We start from the raw sequence: 17,477 nt of genomic DNA on the forward strand, positions 1-17,477 counted from the left end.
TTCAATTTATAATATTAATTTTTTAATTAAATTATATACTATTAATAATAAAAAAATTTCTTAAGTTTACTTCTTTTATTTTTTAATATATATATTTCTAATTTAATAAAAATGTCAATATTAACTTCTCATAACTGAACAGGTTTTTTTTTTTTTTTTTTTTTTTTTTTTTTTTTATACACATTGAGTTAATAATATTAAAATGAACTTGGATATCTTGGATCTCCTTCTGCACCTTCCCTTCTCAATCGAAATCCTAATCGAAGGAATTCTCAAATTCTAACGGAACAGATCGTAATTATCATTAGCATCAAATTCTTACAGAAATTCATCAATGACATCGTCAAAACGACATTACAAAGAGAAATTCGCTCGTCGCAAGTAACAAGCCTTGAGTAGTTTGTGCTCTTCAAGTTTCTCTTCTAACAATGGAAATTTTGCAGAGAGGAGAAACCAGAGGAACCAGAGCCACCGAAATATAGGGATCGTGCGAAGGAACGAAGAGAAGACCAAAATCCCGATTATAAGCCCACCGAATTGGGGTCTTTTCACGCAGTTGCTCCTCCAGGTGCAGTTGATCTCCAGTCAGCTGACGCCCACAAGATTTCAATTGAGAAGAGCAAGTACCTTGGAGGTTGGTGTTTTCGTTATCAAATACTTTGCCAATAAATTGCTAGACTGTTTCTGCCTTTTGGTTTTGGTGCTGAGTGCGGAAAGAAATGATGTTCAGGTGATGTGGAACACACCCATTTAGTGAAAGGATTGGATTACGCTTTGCTTAATAAAGTTAGAAGTGAGATTGATAAGAAGCCAGATGCTGCAGATGATGCTGATGGGAAGTCTAGGTAATTGAATTTCTTATAATTAATGAGAACAAAGTTTTGTATTTAGTAGCATTGGGTTTACAATATTATAAAGTGTCTATAAGTTGAGTAAAATAATGAGACTGCACACAAGATTCAATAAAAAAGGATGGTGGATGGAATATTTATGAAGCTAGCCCGTGAGGAAGCGAGCTACTCATCCATTATGATATGGGATAATCATAATATCATAATTCCATCAAATGCATTCTACATCTTTTCTTTAGAACTTATTGAATATAGTTCGATTATATGTATTTTGGTTGCGATAGTTGTTAGCATTCTGTTACAATTTTCAACTTTCAATGGTTTTGCATAACAGTTGTTACATCTTCTAATTTGTCTTACTACTGTATTATCTTCTTTTCAGATTTTAAAATTTTAGTGAGTTGATTTTAGTTTCTTTGGCTGAAAGCTTGATATTTCTTTTTGCCTTTGTTTGCATTAATATTCGCTTTTTATGGTTGATAGAACATCTAAGGAAGACCAACAATTGTCATTTCGCACGGCAACTGCCAAGGTGTGCCAACTTTTTGTGAATATGTGGAGTTATGGAATATATTCATGTTTAAACATAAACAGTGAGAAGTTAGTTTCATGCTTTGCTCAAGTTCCTTACTGAATGTCATATTTCCCTGTTTCAGTCTGTGTACCAATGCAGGGTAAAGCCTCAAGCTATTATCAAGACAAATGAGATGTTTCTTCCTGGTCGAATGGCATTTATTTTTAACATGGTAAGAATTTGCTTGCTTTCCTGTGCTTAATTAATAATTTTGTAGTGGCTGTTCAACTTAGTGTCTGTTATGGAAAGTCAATCACTATATTATTTCTTTGTATATTCTGTATCCTGTACTCCTATTTAAGATTTCTTATTTAGGATTTCTTCCTAATTAGTAGAACACAATTATAGGAATTAATTGTATATATATACCCATGTACAGATTAATTGAAATTAAGGAGAATAATCTCTTTCTACATAGTATCAGAGCAGGTCATCTATCTAGGGTGACTATTTGTTCTCACCACCCAGCTCAGGAGAGACCTTGGCCGCCGATCAGCCGTTTCGACTTCGATCAATATCGCTGGCGTCACCTCAACCCCCTCATTCCACCACTGTGTGCTGTTGCCTGATCCAGTATACCATCAAAGGACTTCTGAGGTTTGGCTCTCAGATCTTATTTCGGTATTTGCTTGATTTGTGATTTTGGGTTATTTTGCTGCTGTAAGCACTTTGGATTAGCATTTTGGTTAGTTTTCTTTATCTCAACAAATGGCAGACAATAAGAATGTTATTTTTGATGTGATTCCGGTGATGACTAAGATCATAGAACACAAACTTAATGGTTCGAATTAACTGGAGTGGAGTAAAACTGTTAGGGTCTATTTGCGTAGCATTGATAAGGATGATCACCTTACTAAAGATCCACCTACGGATGATACACAACAAACTTGGCTAAGGGAGGATGCTCTGTTGTTTTTGCAGCTTCGGAACTCGATTCACAGTGAGGTAATTAGTTTAATTAATCACTATAAATTTGTTAAGGAATTGATGGATTACTTAAATTTTCTGTATTCTGGTAAAGGGAATATCTCCCGTATTTATGATGTTTGTAAGGCATTCTATCGTGCTGAGAAAGAGGATAAGTCTCTCATGGCTTATTTTATTGATTTTAAACGGGTATATGAGGAACTTAATGTATTGTTGCCTTTTAATTCTGATGTGAAAGTTCAGCAGGCCCAACGGGAGTAATTGGCTATTATGAGTTTTCTTGCAGGCCTTCCTTCAGAGTATGAGACTGCTAAATCTCAGATTCTCTCCAGTTCTGAGATTTCCTCTTTGCATAAAACGTTCACACGGGTCCTTCATACAGAGAGTACCCAATCTTCACAGCCTGCCAGTAGTGCTCTTATTAGCCGTAATCCAAGTGGGTTATTGATTCTGATTCGACAGATTACATGACAGGTAATTCTAGTCTTCTATCTGCTTTTCAGACTAATCTCACTTCCTCTATTGTTACTTTAGCTGATGGTTCTACTTCTTGTGTCATGGGTTTTGAAACTGTGAACCCGATTTCGTTAATTTCTTTGTCATCTGTTTTGTGTCTACCAAAATTCTCTTTTATTCTACTTTCTATTAGTAAACTTACTCGTACCTTAAATTGTTCTGTTTCCTTTTTTCTTGACCAGTGTTTGTTTCATGATCTTACGACGAAGCAGATTATTAGTGGAGGATGTGAGTCAGGTGGTCTCTACATTCTGAAAAATCATGTACCGCGATCGCTTGTTTGCTCTAGTAACTTAACGCCTCTTGAAGCTCATTGTAGATTGGGTCATCCTTCTTTGTCTACCATGAAAAAGCTATGTCCTTAGTTTCAGTCTTTATCAGTACTAGAATATGAGTCGTGTCACTTTGTAAAACATCATCATTTGCCTTCTGTGTCTAGAGTCAATAAACGGGCTTCATCCCCTTTTGAGTTAGTTCATTCTGATGTTTGGGATCCTTGTTCTGTTACTTCTAAAACCGGATTTCGTTATTTTGTTACTTTTGTTGATGATTACTCTCGTGTTACCTGGTTATATTTAATGAAGAATCGTTCTGAGTTGTTTTCTATCTTTGGTGCCTTTTGTAATGAAATCAAAACTCAATTTAATATTTCTGTGTGCATGTTAAGAAGTAACAATGCCAAAGAATACTTTTTAGCACAATTTTAGTCTTACATGATACAAAATGGCATTCTTCATCAGTCTTCCTGTGTGGATATCCCATCCCAAAATGGCGTGGCCGAAGAAAAAATCGGCATCTTCTTGAGGCAACTGGTGCTCTTCTTTTTCAGATGAAAGTTCCTAAACACTTTTGGGCAGATGCAGTTTCTACGGCATGTTTTTTTATCAATCGTATGCCGTCTTCTGTCCTTAATGGGGATATTCCTTATACTGCTTTGTTTCCTACAAAATCTTTGTTCCCTGTTGAACCTCGTATTTTTTGTTGTACTTATTTTGTGCTTGATGTTCGTCCACAGGTTACTAAATTGGATCCAAAGTCTCTCAAATGTGTCTTCCTTGGGTACTCCCCGGCTCCAAAAAGGGTACCGCTGTTTCTCTCATACTTTTAATCGTTATCTTATTTCTCAGAGATGTTACATTTTTTGAGTCCACTCTATTTTTTCCTCAATCATCTGTGTATGAGAGTCAGGGAGAGGAGGATAATCTCTTAATATATACTGTCCAACCAATGTCTAGTCCTCTCCTACAGCCTGTTCGTTCTGTCTCTAGACCTACTCGACCTTCCGTTGTTCATGTTTATTTCAGGAGATTGGAGATTCCTGACTCAGATCCTCCACCAGCTACTTCGTTGGGAGATCCTGTACCTCATACTGATCATGATTCTGATCTAGACTTACCCATTGCTTTTCCTAAAGGTAAACGTTCATGTACTTACCCTATCTCTTCTTTTGTTTCTTATAATCAATTGTCTTCTTGTTCTAGGTGTTTTGTTACTTCTTTAGACTCTATTCCTATCCCTAATACTGTTGGTGAGGCACTGTCTCATCTTGGCTGGTGTGCTGCTATGAAAGAGAAAATGGAGACTTTAGATTCTAATGGTATATGAGAACTATTGCCTTTGCCCACTAGTAAGAAAGCTGTTGGTTGCAAATGGGTATTTACAGTAAAGGTAAATCATGATGATTCTGTGGCTAGGTTAAAAGCACGCCTTGTAGCAAAAGGATATGCTCAGACATATGGGGTTGATTACTCTGACACTTTTTCTCCTGTAGCTAAATTTATTTTTGTTCGCTTGTTTATCTCTTTAGCAGCTACATATGATTGGCCCCTGCACTAATTGGATATCAAGAATGCTTTCCTTCATGGTGATCTTCAGGAGGAGGTGTATATGGAGCAACCACCTGGGTTTGTTGTTCAGGGGGAGTTGGGTAAAGTTTGTAGGCTTCGGAAATCTCTCTATGGCTTGAAACAAAGTCCTAGGGCTTGGTTTGGGAGATTCAGTGAAGTAGTACAGGAATTTAGTATGCAAAAGAGTATGTGTGATCAGTCAGTATTTTATAGGCAATCTGAAGCTGGTCTAATTCTCGTGATTGTCTATGTGGATGAAATTTTCATCACTGGGAGTAACTCTGCAGGTATTTCATCTCTTAAAACCTTCCTCCAAACCCAGTTTCGGACCAAAGACTTGGGATTGTTAAAGTATTTCTTGGGTATTGAAGTTATGAAAAGTAATGTTATGGAAAGTCAATTATTATATTATTTCTGTGTATATTCTGTATTCTGTATTCCTATTTGGATTTCTTATTTAGGATTTCTTCCTAATTAGTAGAACACAATTATAGGAATTAATTGTATATATATACCCATGTACAGATTAATTGAAATTAAGGAGAATAATCTCTTTCTACATAGTATCAGAGCAGGTCATCTATCTAGGGTGACTATTTGTTCTCACCACCCAGCTCAGGAGAGACCTTGGCCGCCGATCAGCCGTTTCGACTTCGATCAATATCGCTGGCGTCACCTCAACCCCCTCATTCCACCACTGTGTGCTGTTGCCTGATCCAGTATACCATCAAAGGACTTCTGAGGTTTGGCTCTCAGATCTTATTTCGGTATTTGCTTGATTTGTGATTTTGGGTTATTTTGCTGCTGTAAGCACTTTGGATTAGCATTTTGGTTAGTTTTCTTTATCTCAACAAATGGCAGACAATAAGAATGTTATTTTTGATGTGATTCCGGTGATGACTAAGATCATAGAACACAAACTTAATGGTTCGAATTAACTGGAGTGGAGTAAAACTGTTAGGGTCTATTTGCGTAGCATTGATAAGGATGATCACCTTACTAAAGATCCACCTACGGATGATACACAACAAACTTGGCTAAGGGAGGATGCTCTGTTGTTTTTGCAGCTTCGGAACTCGATTCACAGTGAGGTAATTAGTTTAATTAATCACTATAAATTTGTTAAGGAATTGATGGATTACTTAAATTTTCTGTATTCTGGTAAAGGGAATATCTCCCGTATTTATGATGTTTGTAAGGCATTCTATCGTGCTGAGAAAGAGGATAAGTCTCTCATGGCTTATTTTATTGATTTTAAACGGGTATATGAGGAACTTAATGTATTGTTGCCTTTTAATTCTGATGTGAAAGTTCAGCAGGCCCAACGGGAGTAATTGGCTATTATGAGTTTTCTTGCAGGCCTTCCTTCAGAGTATGAGACTGCTAAATCTCAGATTCTCTCCAGTTCTGAGATTTCCTCTTTGCATAAAACGTTCACACGGGTCCTTCATACAGAGAGTACCCAATCTTCACAGCCTGCCAGTAGTGCTCTTATTAGCCGTAATCCAAGTGGGTTATTGATTCTGATTCGACAGATTACATGACAGGTAATTCTAGTCTTCTATCTGCTTTTCAGTCTAATCTCACTTCCTCTATTGTTACTTTAGCTGATGGTTCTACTTCTTGTGTCATGGGTTTTGAAACTGTGAACCCGATTTCGTTAATTTCTTTGTCATCTGTTTTGTGTCTACCAAAATTCTCTTTTATTCTACTTTCTATTAGTAAACTTACTCGTACCTTAAATTGTTCTGTTTCCTTTTTTCTTGACCAGTGTTTGTTTCATGATCTTACGACGAAGCAGATTATTAGTGGAGGATGTGAGTCAGGTGGTCTCTACATTCTGAAAAATCATGTACCGCGATCGCTTGTTTGCTCTAGTAACTTAACGCCTCTTGAAGCTCATTGTAGATTGGGTCATCCTTCTTTGTCTACCATGAAAAAGCTATGTCCTTAGTTTCAGTCTTTATCAGTACTAGAATATGAGTCGTGTCACTTTGTAAAACATCATCATTTGCCTTCTGTGTCTAGAGTCAATAAACGGGCTTCATCCCCTTTTGAGTTAGTTCATTCTGATGTTTGGGATCCTTGTTCTGTTACTTCTAAAACCGGATTTCGTTATTTTGTTACTTTTGTTGATTACTCTCGTGTTACCTGGTTATATTTAATGAAGAATCGTTCTGAGTTGTTTTCTATCTTTGGTGCCTTTTGTAATGAAATCAAAACTCAATTTAATATTTCTGTGTGCATGTTAAGAAGTAACAATGCCAAAGAATACTTTTTAGCACAATTTTAGTCTTACATGATACAAAATGGCATTCTTCATCAGTCTTCCTGTGTGGATATCCCATCCCAAAATGGCGTGGCCGAAGAAAAAATCGGCATCTTCTTGAGGCAACTGGTGCTCTTCTTTTTCAGATGAAAGTTCCTAAACACTTTTGGGCAGATGCAGTTTCTACGGCATGTTTTTTTATCAATCGTATGCCGTCTTCTGTCCTTAATGGGGATATTCCTTATACTGCTTTGTTTCCTACAAAATCTTTGTTCCCTGTTGAACCTCGTATTTTTTGTTGTACTTATTTTGTGCTTGATGTTCGTCCACAGGTTACTAAATTGGATCCAAAGTCTCTCAAATGTGTCTTCCTTGGGTACTCCCCGGCTCCAAAAAGGGTACCGCTGTTTCTCTCATACTTTTAATCGTTATCTTATTTCTGCAGATGTCACATTTTTTGAGTCCACTCCATTTTTTCCTCCATCATCTGTGTATGAGAGTCAGGGAGAGGAGGATAATCTCTTAATATATACTGTCCAACCAATGTCTAGTCCTCTCCTACAGCCTGTTCGTTCTGTCTCTAGACCTACTCGACCTTCCGTTGTTCATGTTTATTTCAGGAGATTGGAGATTCCTGACTCAGATCCTCCACCAGCTACTTCGTTGGGAGATCCTGTACCTCATACTGATCATGATTCTGATCTAGACTTACCCATTGCTCTTCCTAAAGGTAAACGTTCATGTACTTACCCTATCTCTTCTTTTGTTTCTTATAATCAATTGTCTTCTTGTTCTCGGTGTTTTGTTACTTCTTTAGACTCTGTTCCTATCCCTAATACTGTTGGTGAGGCACTGTCTCATCTTGGCTGGTGTGCTGCTATGAAAGAGAAAATGGAGGCTTTAGATTCTAATGGTATATGAGAACTATTGCCTTTGCCTACTAGTAAGAAACCTGTTGGTTGCAAATGGGTATTTACAGTAAAGGTAAATCATGATGATTCTGTGGCTAGGTTAAAAGCACGCCTTGTAGCAAAAAGATATGCTCAGACATATGGGGTTGATTACTCTGACACTTTTTCTCCTGTAGCTAAATTTACTTCTGTTCGCTTATTTATCTCTTTAGCAGCTACATATGATTGGCCCCTGCACCAATTGGATATCAAGAATGCTTTCCTTCATGGTGATCTTCAGGAGAAGGTGTATATGGAGCTACCATCTGGGTTTGTTGTTCAGGGGAGTTGAGTAAAATTTGTAGGCTTCGGAAATCTCTCTATGGCTTGAAACAAAGTCCTAGGGCTTGGTTTGGGAGATTCAGTAAAGCAGTACAGGAATTTAGTATGCAAAAGAGTGTGTGATCACTCAGTATTTTATAGACAATCTGAGGCTGGTCTAATTCTCGTGATAGTCTATGTGGATGACATTTTCATCACTGGGAGTAACTCTGCAGGTATTTCATCTCTTAAAACCTTCCTCCAAACCCAGTTTCGGACCAAAGACTTGGGATTGTTAAAGTTTTTCTTGGGTATTGAAGTTATGAAAAGTAAGAAGGATATTTTCTTGTCTCAGAGAAAATATGTCCTTGATTTATTGACAGAGACAGGAAATTAGGTGCTAAGCCTTGTAGTGCACCAATAACTCCAAATTTATAACTGTTAGCAGGGAATAATGAGTTGTTTGAAGATCCAGAGAGATACAGGAGATTGGTAGAAAAATTAAACTACCTTACAGTCACTCGTCCTGACATTGCTTATGCCGTTAGTGTGGTAAGTCAGTTTATGTCTTCCCAAACTATTGCTTATTGGGAAGCCTTGGGACAAATCTTGTATTATCTAAAGGGCTCACCAGGAAGAGGTTTGTTATGTGGTAATCATGGGCATTTGAATGTTGAATGTTTTTTAAATGCTGATTGGGCTGGATCTAAGGTTGACAGGAGGTCAACTACTGGTTATTGTGTTTTTGTTGGAGGAAATTTGGTGTCTTGGAGAAGCAAGAAGCAGAGTGTAATTTCTCGATTTAGTGCTGAATCCGAATACAGAGCCATGGCACAATCAGTATGTGAGGTAATGTGGATATTTCAATTACTAGATGAGATAGGTTTTAAGACCTTCCTGCCTGCGAAATTGTGGTTTGATAATCAAGTTGCTCCCCATATTGCTTCTAATCCGGTGTTTCATGAGCGGACCAAACATATTGAGATTGATTGTTACTTTGTTCATGAAAAGATTCAACAACAGATCATCTCAACAGGACACTTCAAAACTGGAGAGCAGTTAGGAGATATTTTCACAAAAGCTCTGAATGGAGCTAGGATTGACTACATTTGTAACAAGTTAGGCATGATTAACATCTATGCTCCAACTTGAGGGGGAGTGTTATGGAAAGTCAATCACTATATTATTTCTTTATGTATTCTGTATTCTGTATTCCTATTTAGGATTTCTTCCTAATTCGTAGAACACAATTATATGAATCAATTGTGTATATATATACTCATGTACAGATTAATTGAAATTAAGGAGAATCATCTCTTTCTACAGTGTCTTTTGTACATCTTGAGGATCTTTCTATTTTTCTGAGTTTTATTTTTCTTTTTTATTGATTTGTATTTGGTTTAATTATTCCAAAAAAATAGTTTCATTGGTACTTACAGCAATATGGTGCAAAACGTTGAGGAGAAAAGATGAAATTTAGGCTCATCATAGGAAATTGCTTTCTGTTGATTTTTTGCCATACCACTTTCCTGTTTACGTACAATTTTTAGTATCATACAACTTGAAGGGCCTAGATAATGAGCTCTTTCTGAGTTGTACTATGAACAAATTAATTTTCCTTGTTTAGGCGTATGGGATCCTATGTGTCTTGGACTTGCAGGTTGTCATTTTAGGTTATAATGGTGGCATTAAATATCCAGTTACTCGGACAAAACAGGGATATTGAACTTTGATTTACTAAATGGATGTAAGAACGGTTGGCAATTCTGATATGCAGCAACATATGACAGATGTATGAATCAACTGTTAGGACTGGTTGTATAGAAGTGCTCGTATTCACTGTGCTCGTTTGATCTACCTCTTACTGTTTAAGGCATCCTTACTCGTGGCTTATCATGTTCTTTTTCCCCCCAATGTTGGGTGCATTTTAGGAGGGTGGATACTCTCATGATATCCCAACTACGTTGCACCGGAGTAAAGCTGATTGTCCAGTGCCAGAGGTTTGTATTTTATTTATGAATTGTAGCAATCTTGTTGAATAAATGTTAGAATATCTTAGTTGAAGTGTGTTTTTGCAGGAAATGGTTACTGTTAGTGTTGATGGATCTGTGCTGGATCGAATTGCTAAAATTATGTCATATCTTCGCCTTGGATCTTCTGGGAAAGTTCTCAAGAAGAAAAAGAAGGAGAAAGATGCAAAAGGTAATTGTCATGTGTTGGACTTTCATATCAGTAGACAGTAGATATACATATTTAGAATGTATTTCTCTTTCTTTTTTCCTTGATAGATTTTATTTTCTTATATAACAAAAAAAGTGTGTACCATCTTGCGGTACTGTAGGATTTTCTCCGATGAAAAATGTTTCACTTGCTAATCCATATTGATTTCACTCTTGCTTTTGTCATTCTTCATCAGATGCATAGTTCAGTGTGGTCAACTTCTTTATATATTCGCTCATTTGCATGACAGATTTTTTTTTTCCTTCTCATCTTTATTTTATCTTCAGGAAAATTTTCATCTGTTAGCAATGAATGTAATGAAGAGGGTAAGCATTCAAAGCGTAAAGGGGCGGTCTCAAACAATGGAACTGAAAGAGAGATTTTGCTACCATCGCCACCACCTCCCAAAAAAAGTCAGCCTGATTCTTGAGAGAAGCAGAGTCCAGCAGTTGCCAGAGAAGAAGAGAATGACATATTTGTGGGAGATGGTGTTGACTATCATGTTCCTGGAAAAGACATGAGCCAGAGCCCTATTTCAGAGGACATGGAAGAGTCTCCTCGAAACAAGGATAGAATTTCTTATTTCAGTGAATCTGTTTATGGTCCAGTCCCTCCTTCTGGACCTTCTCAGGAGCGGCAAGACCTGGTAAGTAGATAGTCTTGAGAGCTACTGGTGTATATAGAAAAGAATATGAAGTATTTGCGACAATAATCAAGTTATAGGAGGATTATGAAATGCTTCAAATTAACCTTTTTAATTTTGAAGTACCTTACTTTCTAGTGCTTATTGCTAAGGTTTGTTCTTTTGTCTTAGTGCATTATTTCATTGGCTGTTGATTTCAGAATGGATATGATGCAATGCAAGCACAAGCACAAGCACAAGCATTGGCAAATGGCTACCAAGGAGAGTGGCAGGATTACCAATATGCTGAGCAATTGGCATACCCTGAACAGTATCTCCAGCAAACAGTGCAGGCCTACGATGTGCAAGCAGCTTCAGACATTGCACGGGACCCACGCTTAATGACTCAAGAGGAGAAGGATCGAGGTTTAGGGTCGGTGTTCAAGCGAGATGATCAGAGGCTTCAACAACTGAGGGAGAAAGATGCCAGAGAAAAGGATCCCAATTTTATTTCTGAGAGTTATTCTGAATGTTACCCTGGGTATCAAGAGTATAATCGTGAGATTGTGGACAGAGATGATGAAGATGACTTATCAAAAATGGATATGGGTGGACGGGTAAGCAATCTATCTCGTAATCATTATCCTTTGCCTTTTGCTAATGAGAGATGAACCTGCTTGATGGTTTTTGAGTAGTCATATATGCCATATTACCATGCACTTTTAATCTCTTGCCATGGACCTGCCATTGGCTGTGTGTGATGTGAATGAAGATTATCTTGGACGAATCTTATACGACCTTGATAAAAGAATGGATAAATTGTGATTTGTCAATTGAAATTTATTAATTGGTATTAATCCAAAAAAGTTAATTGGTAAATTCTAATCATAGTCTAATTACTCTTCAACAGGCAAAAGGTCGTCTTCATCGATGGGACTTTGAGACGGAAGAGGAATGGGCAAAATACAATGAGCAGAAGGAAGCAATGCCAAAAGCTGCATTTCAGTTTGGTGTGAAGATGCAAGACGGTCGGAAGACACGGAAACAAAACAAGGATAAGAAGCTCAATAATGAGTTGCACCAGATTAATAAAATATGGAGAAGGAGAATGGTGATGGCGGCCATTTTGATGATATACAACTTGCTAAGAAGCCACGAGTATAAAGTTTGGAAGTGGATTGACGTACTAAATATTGCACAAACAATTTATTTGACAATACACCTAATTTTGATGCCCAAAATCAAAAGGATTTTTCTTCAATTTCTTCTTTGGTAGGTTTGTTCTACAACCATTATGCCTTTGTAAATGAATGGGAGACAACAAAATATCTTAATTAAAGCATATTAAAAAAATTAATTTAAAATTAAATATGTTAATTAAAGTATATTAAAAATTAATTTAAAATTAAATTTAATATATTTTGTCATGAAAGCTGTAAAATTATAAAATAATTAATTTTAGCAAGCGAACCAAATGATTTTTTTTTAAAGAAAGAACAAAATAAAATTATGACAAAATGTTCAATTCAGCTTTTGTATTCATTTTTAATTTTTTGTTTAATTTACCTCAAAAATTTTAGATTAAATTTAATTTAGCTTAAAAATTAAAGTTTATGAGTAAAATTTATTAATTTTTTAAATTTAAAAATTAAGAAATTTAATTTTTTTTATTTTTAAGTTAAATTAAACTTAAATTAAAATTTTTGAGTTAAATTATATAAAAAATTAAAAATATATTAAATTAAACTTGTCCAACACAGTATAATTGGGTTTTAGAGTTTTAAGAAAATTATACTGTTATAGAGTTTTCGTAAGGTCTTTCCTATCCTTTGTAGCATGTCTCTCTTCCCGCCACAACACGCATCATTTGTCGAGGGCACTATAGTCTTTTTCTTTTACAGTAAGCCGGTCCAGGTGCTGGCCCAAATAATAGCCCATGAAGTGCGAGAGTGCGACCTGGAAGACCTGAGCCTTGCGTGCCTAAAACGTTATCCGCAGTCTCGGTCCTCCTGAGTTGGATCCTAATGCAAGGCCGACGCCAATAGACATCCATCAAAAATATTAATGGGCAAATTCCGTAACGTGTCTCGACTCTGGGTCATCATCTTCGTTTTTCGTTTTGGTGGTGTGTGGAAGAGGTGGTTGTGGTTGTCGTCGTCGTTATCGATTAAACAACCCCAAAATTCAGCTCATATCGAATCTATTGCAGTAGGAGAAGGTATTGTTGTATAATCTCAATTCACGAGTTTTCAATCATTGGATTCTCTTAAAATTTAACTTCGATCTTAAGCTTCCTAATAATAGATGAGATAACCCGGAAGAAAGGTAATCATTTAATTTTGAAAAACCCTAATTAGAGGCGAATTAATGTTATTCATGCTTTGTACTTGTGCAGTTTTGTGAATTAAAAGCTGCTTTTGTTTGTGATTGGGAATCGATTAGCTTGGTTTCTTTCTATTCTCTCTGTGTATTCTTTGTATTAGCTGGCAATTAATCTCATGGTTATGAACCTTTTGAATAGTAGGGGTAACGGTTCTTATCTAATTTGGATTCTTTGTTTTCTGATCGTAATATGCTTATTGGAGTCTTCATAATAAAATCGGTTTCGTTGCCTTCTTTAATCTATCATTATATTTTCTGCTGCTAAATAGTTTAATTTCCTGTCGATTTATTATCTGGTTTTTCCTTTCAAGTCCCTTAAAGGTAAGCTTTGGTGACTGCAGTGCAGCTCTTGTTATTTTGAACTATTGGTCAGGTTTGGTGTAACATATGGCGACTTTTGAAGGAAAAGTTACATTCGCTTCACTTTCTAAGCAAGGAAAGGAGAAAAATCTATACCCTCATGTCGATGAGTATGGTAATTCTGTATGGCCTGCCTCGAAAGGTGTGGCTGGTCACCAATTAGGCTCAAAGTCTGCGAAAGAAGATTTTTCTATCCAGTTTCCATTCGAGTCTGAAGACTTCATTGATGGGGGATATGATTCAAGTGAGGATCCTTGTAATACAATGCAAATAAGTAGGCCTCCAGAAGTCAACTTGAAAAATGTTTTAAGTGGGATAGTTGCAATTTTAACTGGGCGGAACAAAGGCCCAAGTGTTTCCATGCATCAACAACTTCCAAGTTCAAATGTTTCCTTTCTTGGGTCTGCAAAGAATGGGGACACATATTTGCATTCATCGGTTTACATTCCAAGTGCCCCTCCACTTTTGGAACCAAGTGGGATTAACTATAGTGCGTATAAAGAGGTGTTAGAAGCTGAACCCCCTGAGTGGCTACCAGATAGTTCTACTACAGTTTGCATGCAGTGCACTGCACCCTTCACAGCGCTTACCCGTGGAAGGCATCATTGTCGATTTTGTGGTGGGATTTTTTGCAGAGCGTGCTCAAAAGGACGGTGCTTGCTACCCGTGAAGTTTAGGGAGAGGAATCCACAGAGGGTTTGTGATTCCTGCTATGATAGGCTTGATCCCTTACAAGGAATTCTCATCAATACCATTAGCAATGCTGTGCAAGCAGCAAAGCATGATGTGATGGATTGGACATGCACAAGAGGATGGTTGAACCCTCCAGTTGGTTTGTCCATGGAGCATGAGATATACAAAGCATCAAATACATTGAGAAGCTACTCCCAGGTGTGATTCTGTTTTCATCAAGGTTTTCTTTATATTTAATGCATTGCTCTACTGCTCTGTCACAAGTTCAGATTCCTAATTCATGTTTACTTCCCTCTCCCTCCCTCCCTTCTCTTCCCTTCTCCTCCCCCAACAATCCCACACCACCAACACCCCCCCCCCCCCCCCCCCTTCTTTTATGCAAGGATTATCCTGAGCTTCTTCTGCTTTAGAGATGCAGGTATACTTGTTTGTTATATCTGAACAATTTTGTCGACTTATCTGAAATGGGCAGGTTGCTAGATTAAATCCTGAGAGGTCCATACCTCTAGCAGTTCTGAAAGGAGCCAAAGGCTTGGCAATATTAACTGTTGTCAAAGCTGGTGTGTTGGTTGCTTATAAACTTGGTACTGGTTTAGTCATTGCTCGGAGGTCTGGTGGATCATGGTCTGCTCCATCTGCAATATGCTCAGTTGGTTTAGGATGGGGTGCTCAGGTGAAGTTTTACTGCATGAAATTTCTCAATCTTCAACTTTTGATTGATACTACCATATACCTTTTCATATTATACTGAAGTCTTCTTTTAGATAAATGCTACTGTAGCAAAAAAGAAATTCCAGGAAATTTTTGTCCAGGAAACTGAAGGAAAATATTTTTTGTTATCATTTTCTATGATAGAATTAATTAATTCAGTCTCTTCCTTGTGCTAAACTTGATATTCTAAATAATTCAAGATTTTGATATGTTTTTTTAAATGTAAGCTCTTGGTGGTGATGCTATATTCTATTGCATTTGATGAATTTTGTATTCCCTATCCATTTTCCAGATTGGAGGTGAGCTCATGGACTTTATAATTGTCCTCCATGATATGAAAGCTGTGAAGACATTTTGTAGTCGCATGCATTTTTCTCTTGGAGCTGGTTGCAGTGCTGCAGCAGGCCCTATTGGGAGGGTTCTGGAAGCAGATCTTCGGGCTGGAGATAGAGGTTCTGGCATGTGCTATACTTACAGTTGTAGCAAAGGTAGTGTTTGTGTTCTAACCTTTAAATACTAGAAGTACAAACTTCCCTTTATGAAGCTAGTTTTTTGGATGGCACTATTAACCCTAGAAATGTGAAATTCTTTTTAGTGGTACAAAATCTTAATGCTGGGTTTTAATATACTGGTTTCATAGTTGAGTTGCGGAGACTTTGATGTGTAATCTAGGCTTATGTTTCACCATCTATGTTTAGCTACTCTATAGTAAAAATAATAAACAATGTGACAATATCAGTGAAGTTGATTATGATGGATGCCTTTCATTGATGTTTACCCCAATTTTTCTGGATACTGGTGATTCTCTATTTATTGTCTATGCACATCATTTTGGTAATTGGGGGATGCATGTGTGATGCAGTATAGGCAGATGAGATTTATGAATTATTTTAATTTAATTATTCATTGTGAAATTAGAAAGTTTATATATTTATATTTAGAATTCTATTAGATTTAGAATTTTTAGTTAAGATTAGTTTTATATTCTTAGTTTGTTTTGATTTTTAGTATTCCTAATTAATTATAACTAAACTAGTTGATAAACTATAAATGCCTATGTCTAGGTATTTTGTTGAGAGAGTTTATTATGATATTATTGTTGACATTTAATAAGATTTGTGATTTTGTTTCTCTTTATTCTTTTTCTTCTTGCTCTATGTCAATTTTGTATCGGAGCTTGTTTTACATCAGTTTTGCACAATTTTATTCAGCAATCAGATACTTTGGGAATGAGGATAACTGAGCATGTGTTCTTGCAATTGTAACAGGGGCATTTGTTGGAGTATCACTTGAAGGGAATGTAGTTGCAACAAGGATGGATACCAATCTAAAATTCTATGGTGATCCTTATCTCACTACAAATGACATTCTGCTTGGCACCGTGGACAGACCAAAAGCTGCCCAGCCCTTGTATGCTGCCCTTGAAGACCTCTACTCTAGTCTAAGGTGTTAGTTGCCACTTGCCAGGCTCTCTGATGTGGCCTGTCTCTACTGGCTTATGGATGTGAAGTCTCTATCTCTATCCAATCTAAAGTCTCTATTTGCGTGTGCCATTTATCTGTCAGCGGTTGAGATTTGCGCTTGCTCCTTAACTTGATTCCCCCGCTCTGAATTGTATAGTGGCACTAATTTTGTTGGGTATATAACCCACACAAAGGGAAGAAACATTCATGTGACAGACAAGTTAACATACATGTTCAGTTATTATGAGCTCTCAGTCAATCTGATTATTGTGCTTCGCAAGTAACCAACATCCTCATTATCATGATGTAAATGGACAGTTGTATAATACGCAACTATTGGATTTGAACATGTACAGATGATTGTATGATGATCAACTTCACTTGGTATTTCTTGGTATAAACTAAAGAATAAAAATATATATATATATGAATTAAATAATATATCTATTTTCGATTACTTAATTTTAATTAAATAATAATTTTTCTAAAAATTAAATTTAAATAATCAATTATGTGAAAATTATTTATAAGCGCCCACAAAGTCAATGGCGTGTGCTGGAACAGTGACCAAAGCCCGGGCTTTAACCGCCGTGTGTTGGTCAATTACTAAAATATCTTTGGAGCGAGGCGAATCATCCTGAAACGGTGAGGAAATTTTCGTCATTACGCTTTAGTAGAATCACTAATTCCAAAGGAATCGAAACTTCTCCGCCTTATCCGGGCAATTAAAACGTCTTGCTTACAATGACCAAAATGCACACGTTTATATCATTTTAATTCGAAAGTGGGCAGCCAATTATAAGGGTAAAAGTGGAAACAAAAATACCAGCT

At 36.7% G+C, this 17,477-nt stretch overlaps 1 protein-coding gene and 1 pseudogene across 4 annotated transcripts; both read left to right on the forward strand.

The window, feature by feature from the left end:
* Nucleotides 1–196: 196 nt before the first annotated feature.
* On the forward strand, nt 197–12,329 carry LOC110636541 (suppressor of mec-8 and unc-52 protein homolog 2-like; annotated as a pseudogene).
* Nucleotides 12,330–13,007: 678 nt separating this feature from the next.
* Nucleotides 13,008–16,900, forward strand: LOC110636557 (uncharacterized). Of its 4 annotated transcripts, none has more exons than XM_021786313.2 (5): nt 13,008–13,362; nt 13,761–14,670; nt 14,945–15,145; nt 15,476–15,671; nt 16,452–16,900. In XM_021786313.2, the coding sequence occupies exons 2-5, from the start codon at nt 13,807–13,809 to the stop codon at nt 16,634–16,636; spliced, it is 1,446 nt and encodes a 481-aa protein (XP_021642005.2). In that variant the 5' UTR covers nt 13,008–13,362; nt 13,761–13,806; the 3' UTR covers nt 16,637–16,900. The 4 variants fall into 4 exon arrangements, with proteins under 4 accessions (XP_021642005.2, XP_021642006.2, XP_021642007.2 ...); XM_021786314.2 differs by having other exon boundaries at nt 13,008–13,255; nt 13,766–14,670; XM_021786315.2 differs by having other exon boundaries at nt 13,008–13,255; nt 13,793–14,670.
* The last annotated feature ends 577 nt before the right edge of the window (nt 16,901–17,477 follow it).

Source organism: Hevea brasiliensis, chromosome 11, assembly GCF_030052815.1.
Source record: "Hevea brasiliensis isolate MT/VB/25A 57/8 chromosome 11, ASM3005281v1, whole genome shotgun sequence".
In the NCBI taxonomy this organism is placed as follows: Eukaryota; Viridiplantae; Streptophyta; class Magnoliopsida; order Malpighiales; family Euphorbiaceae; genus Hevea; species Hevea brasiliensis.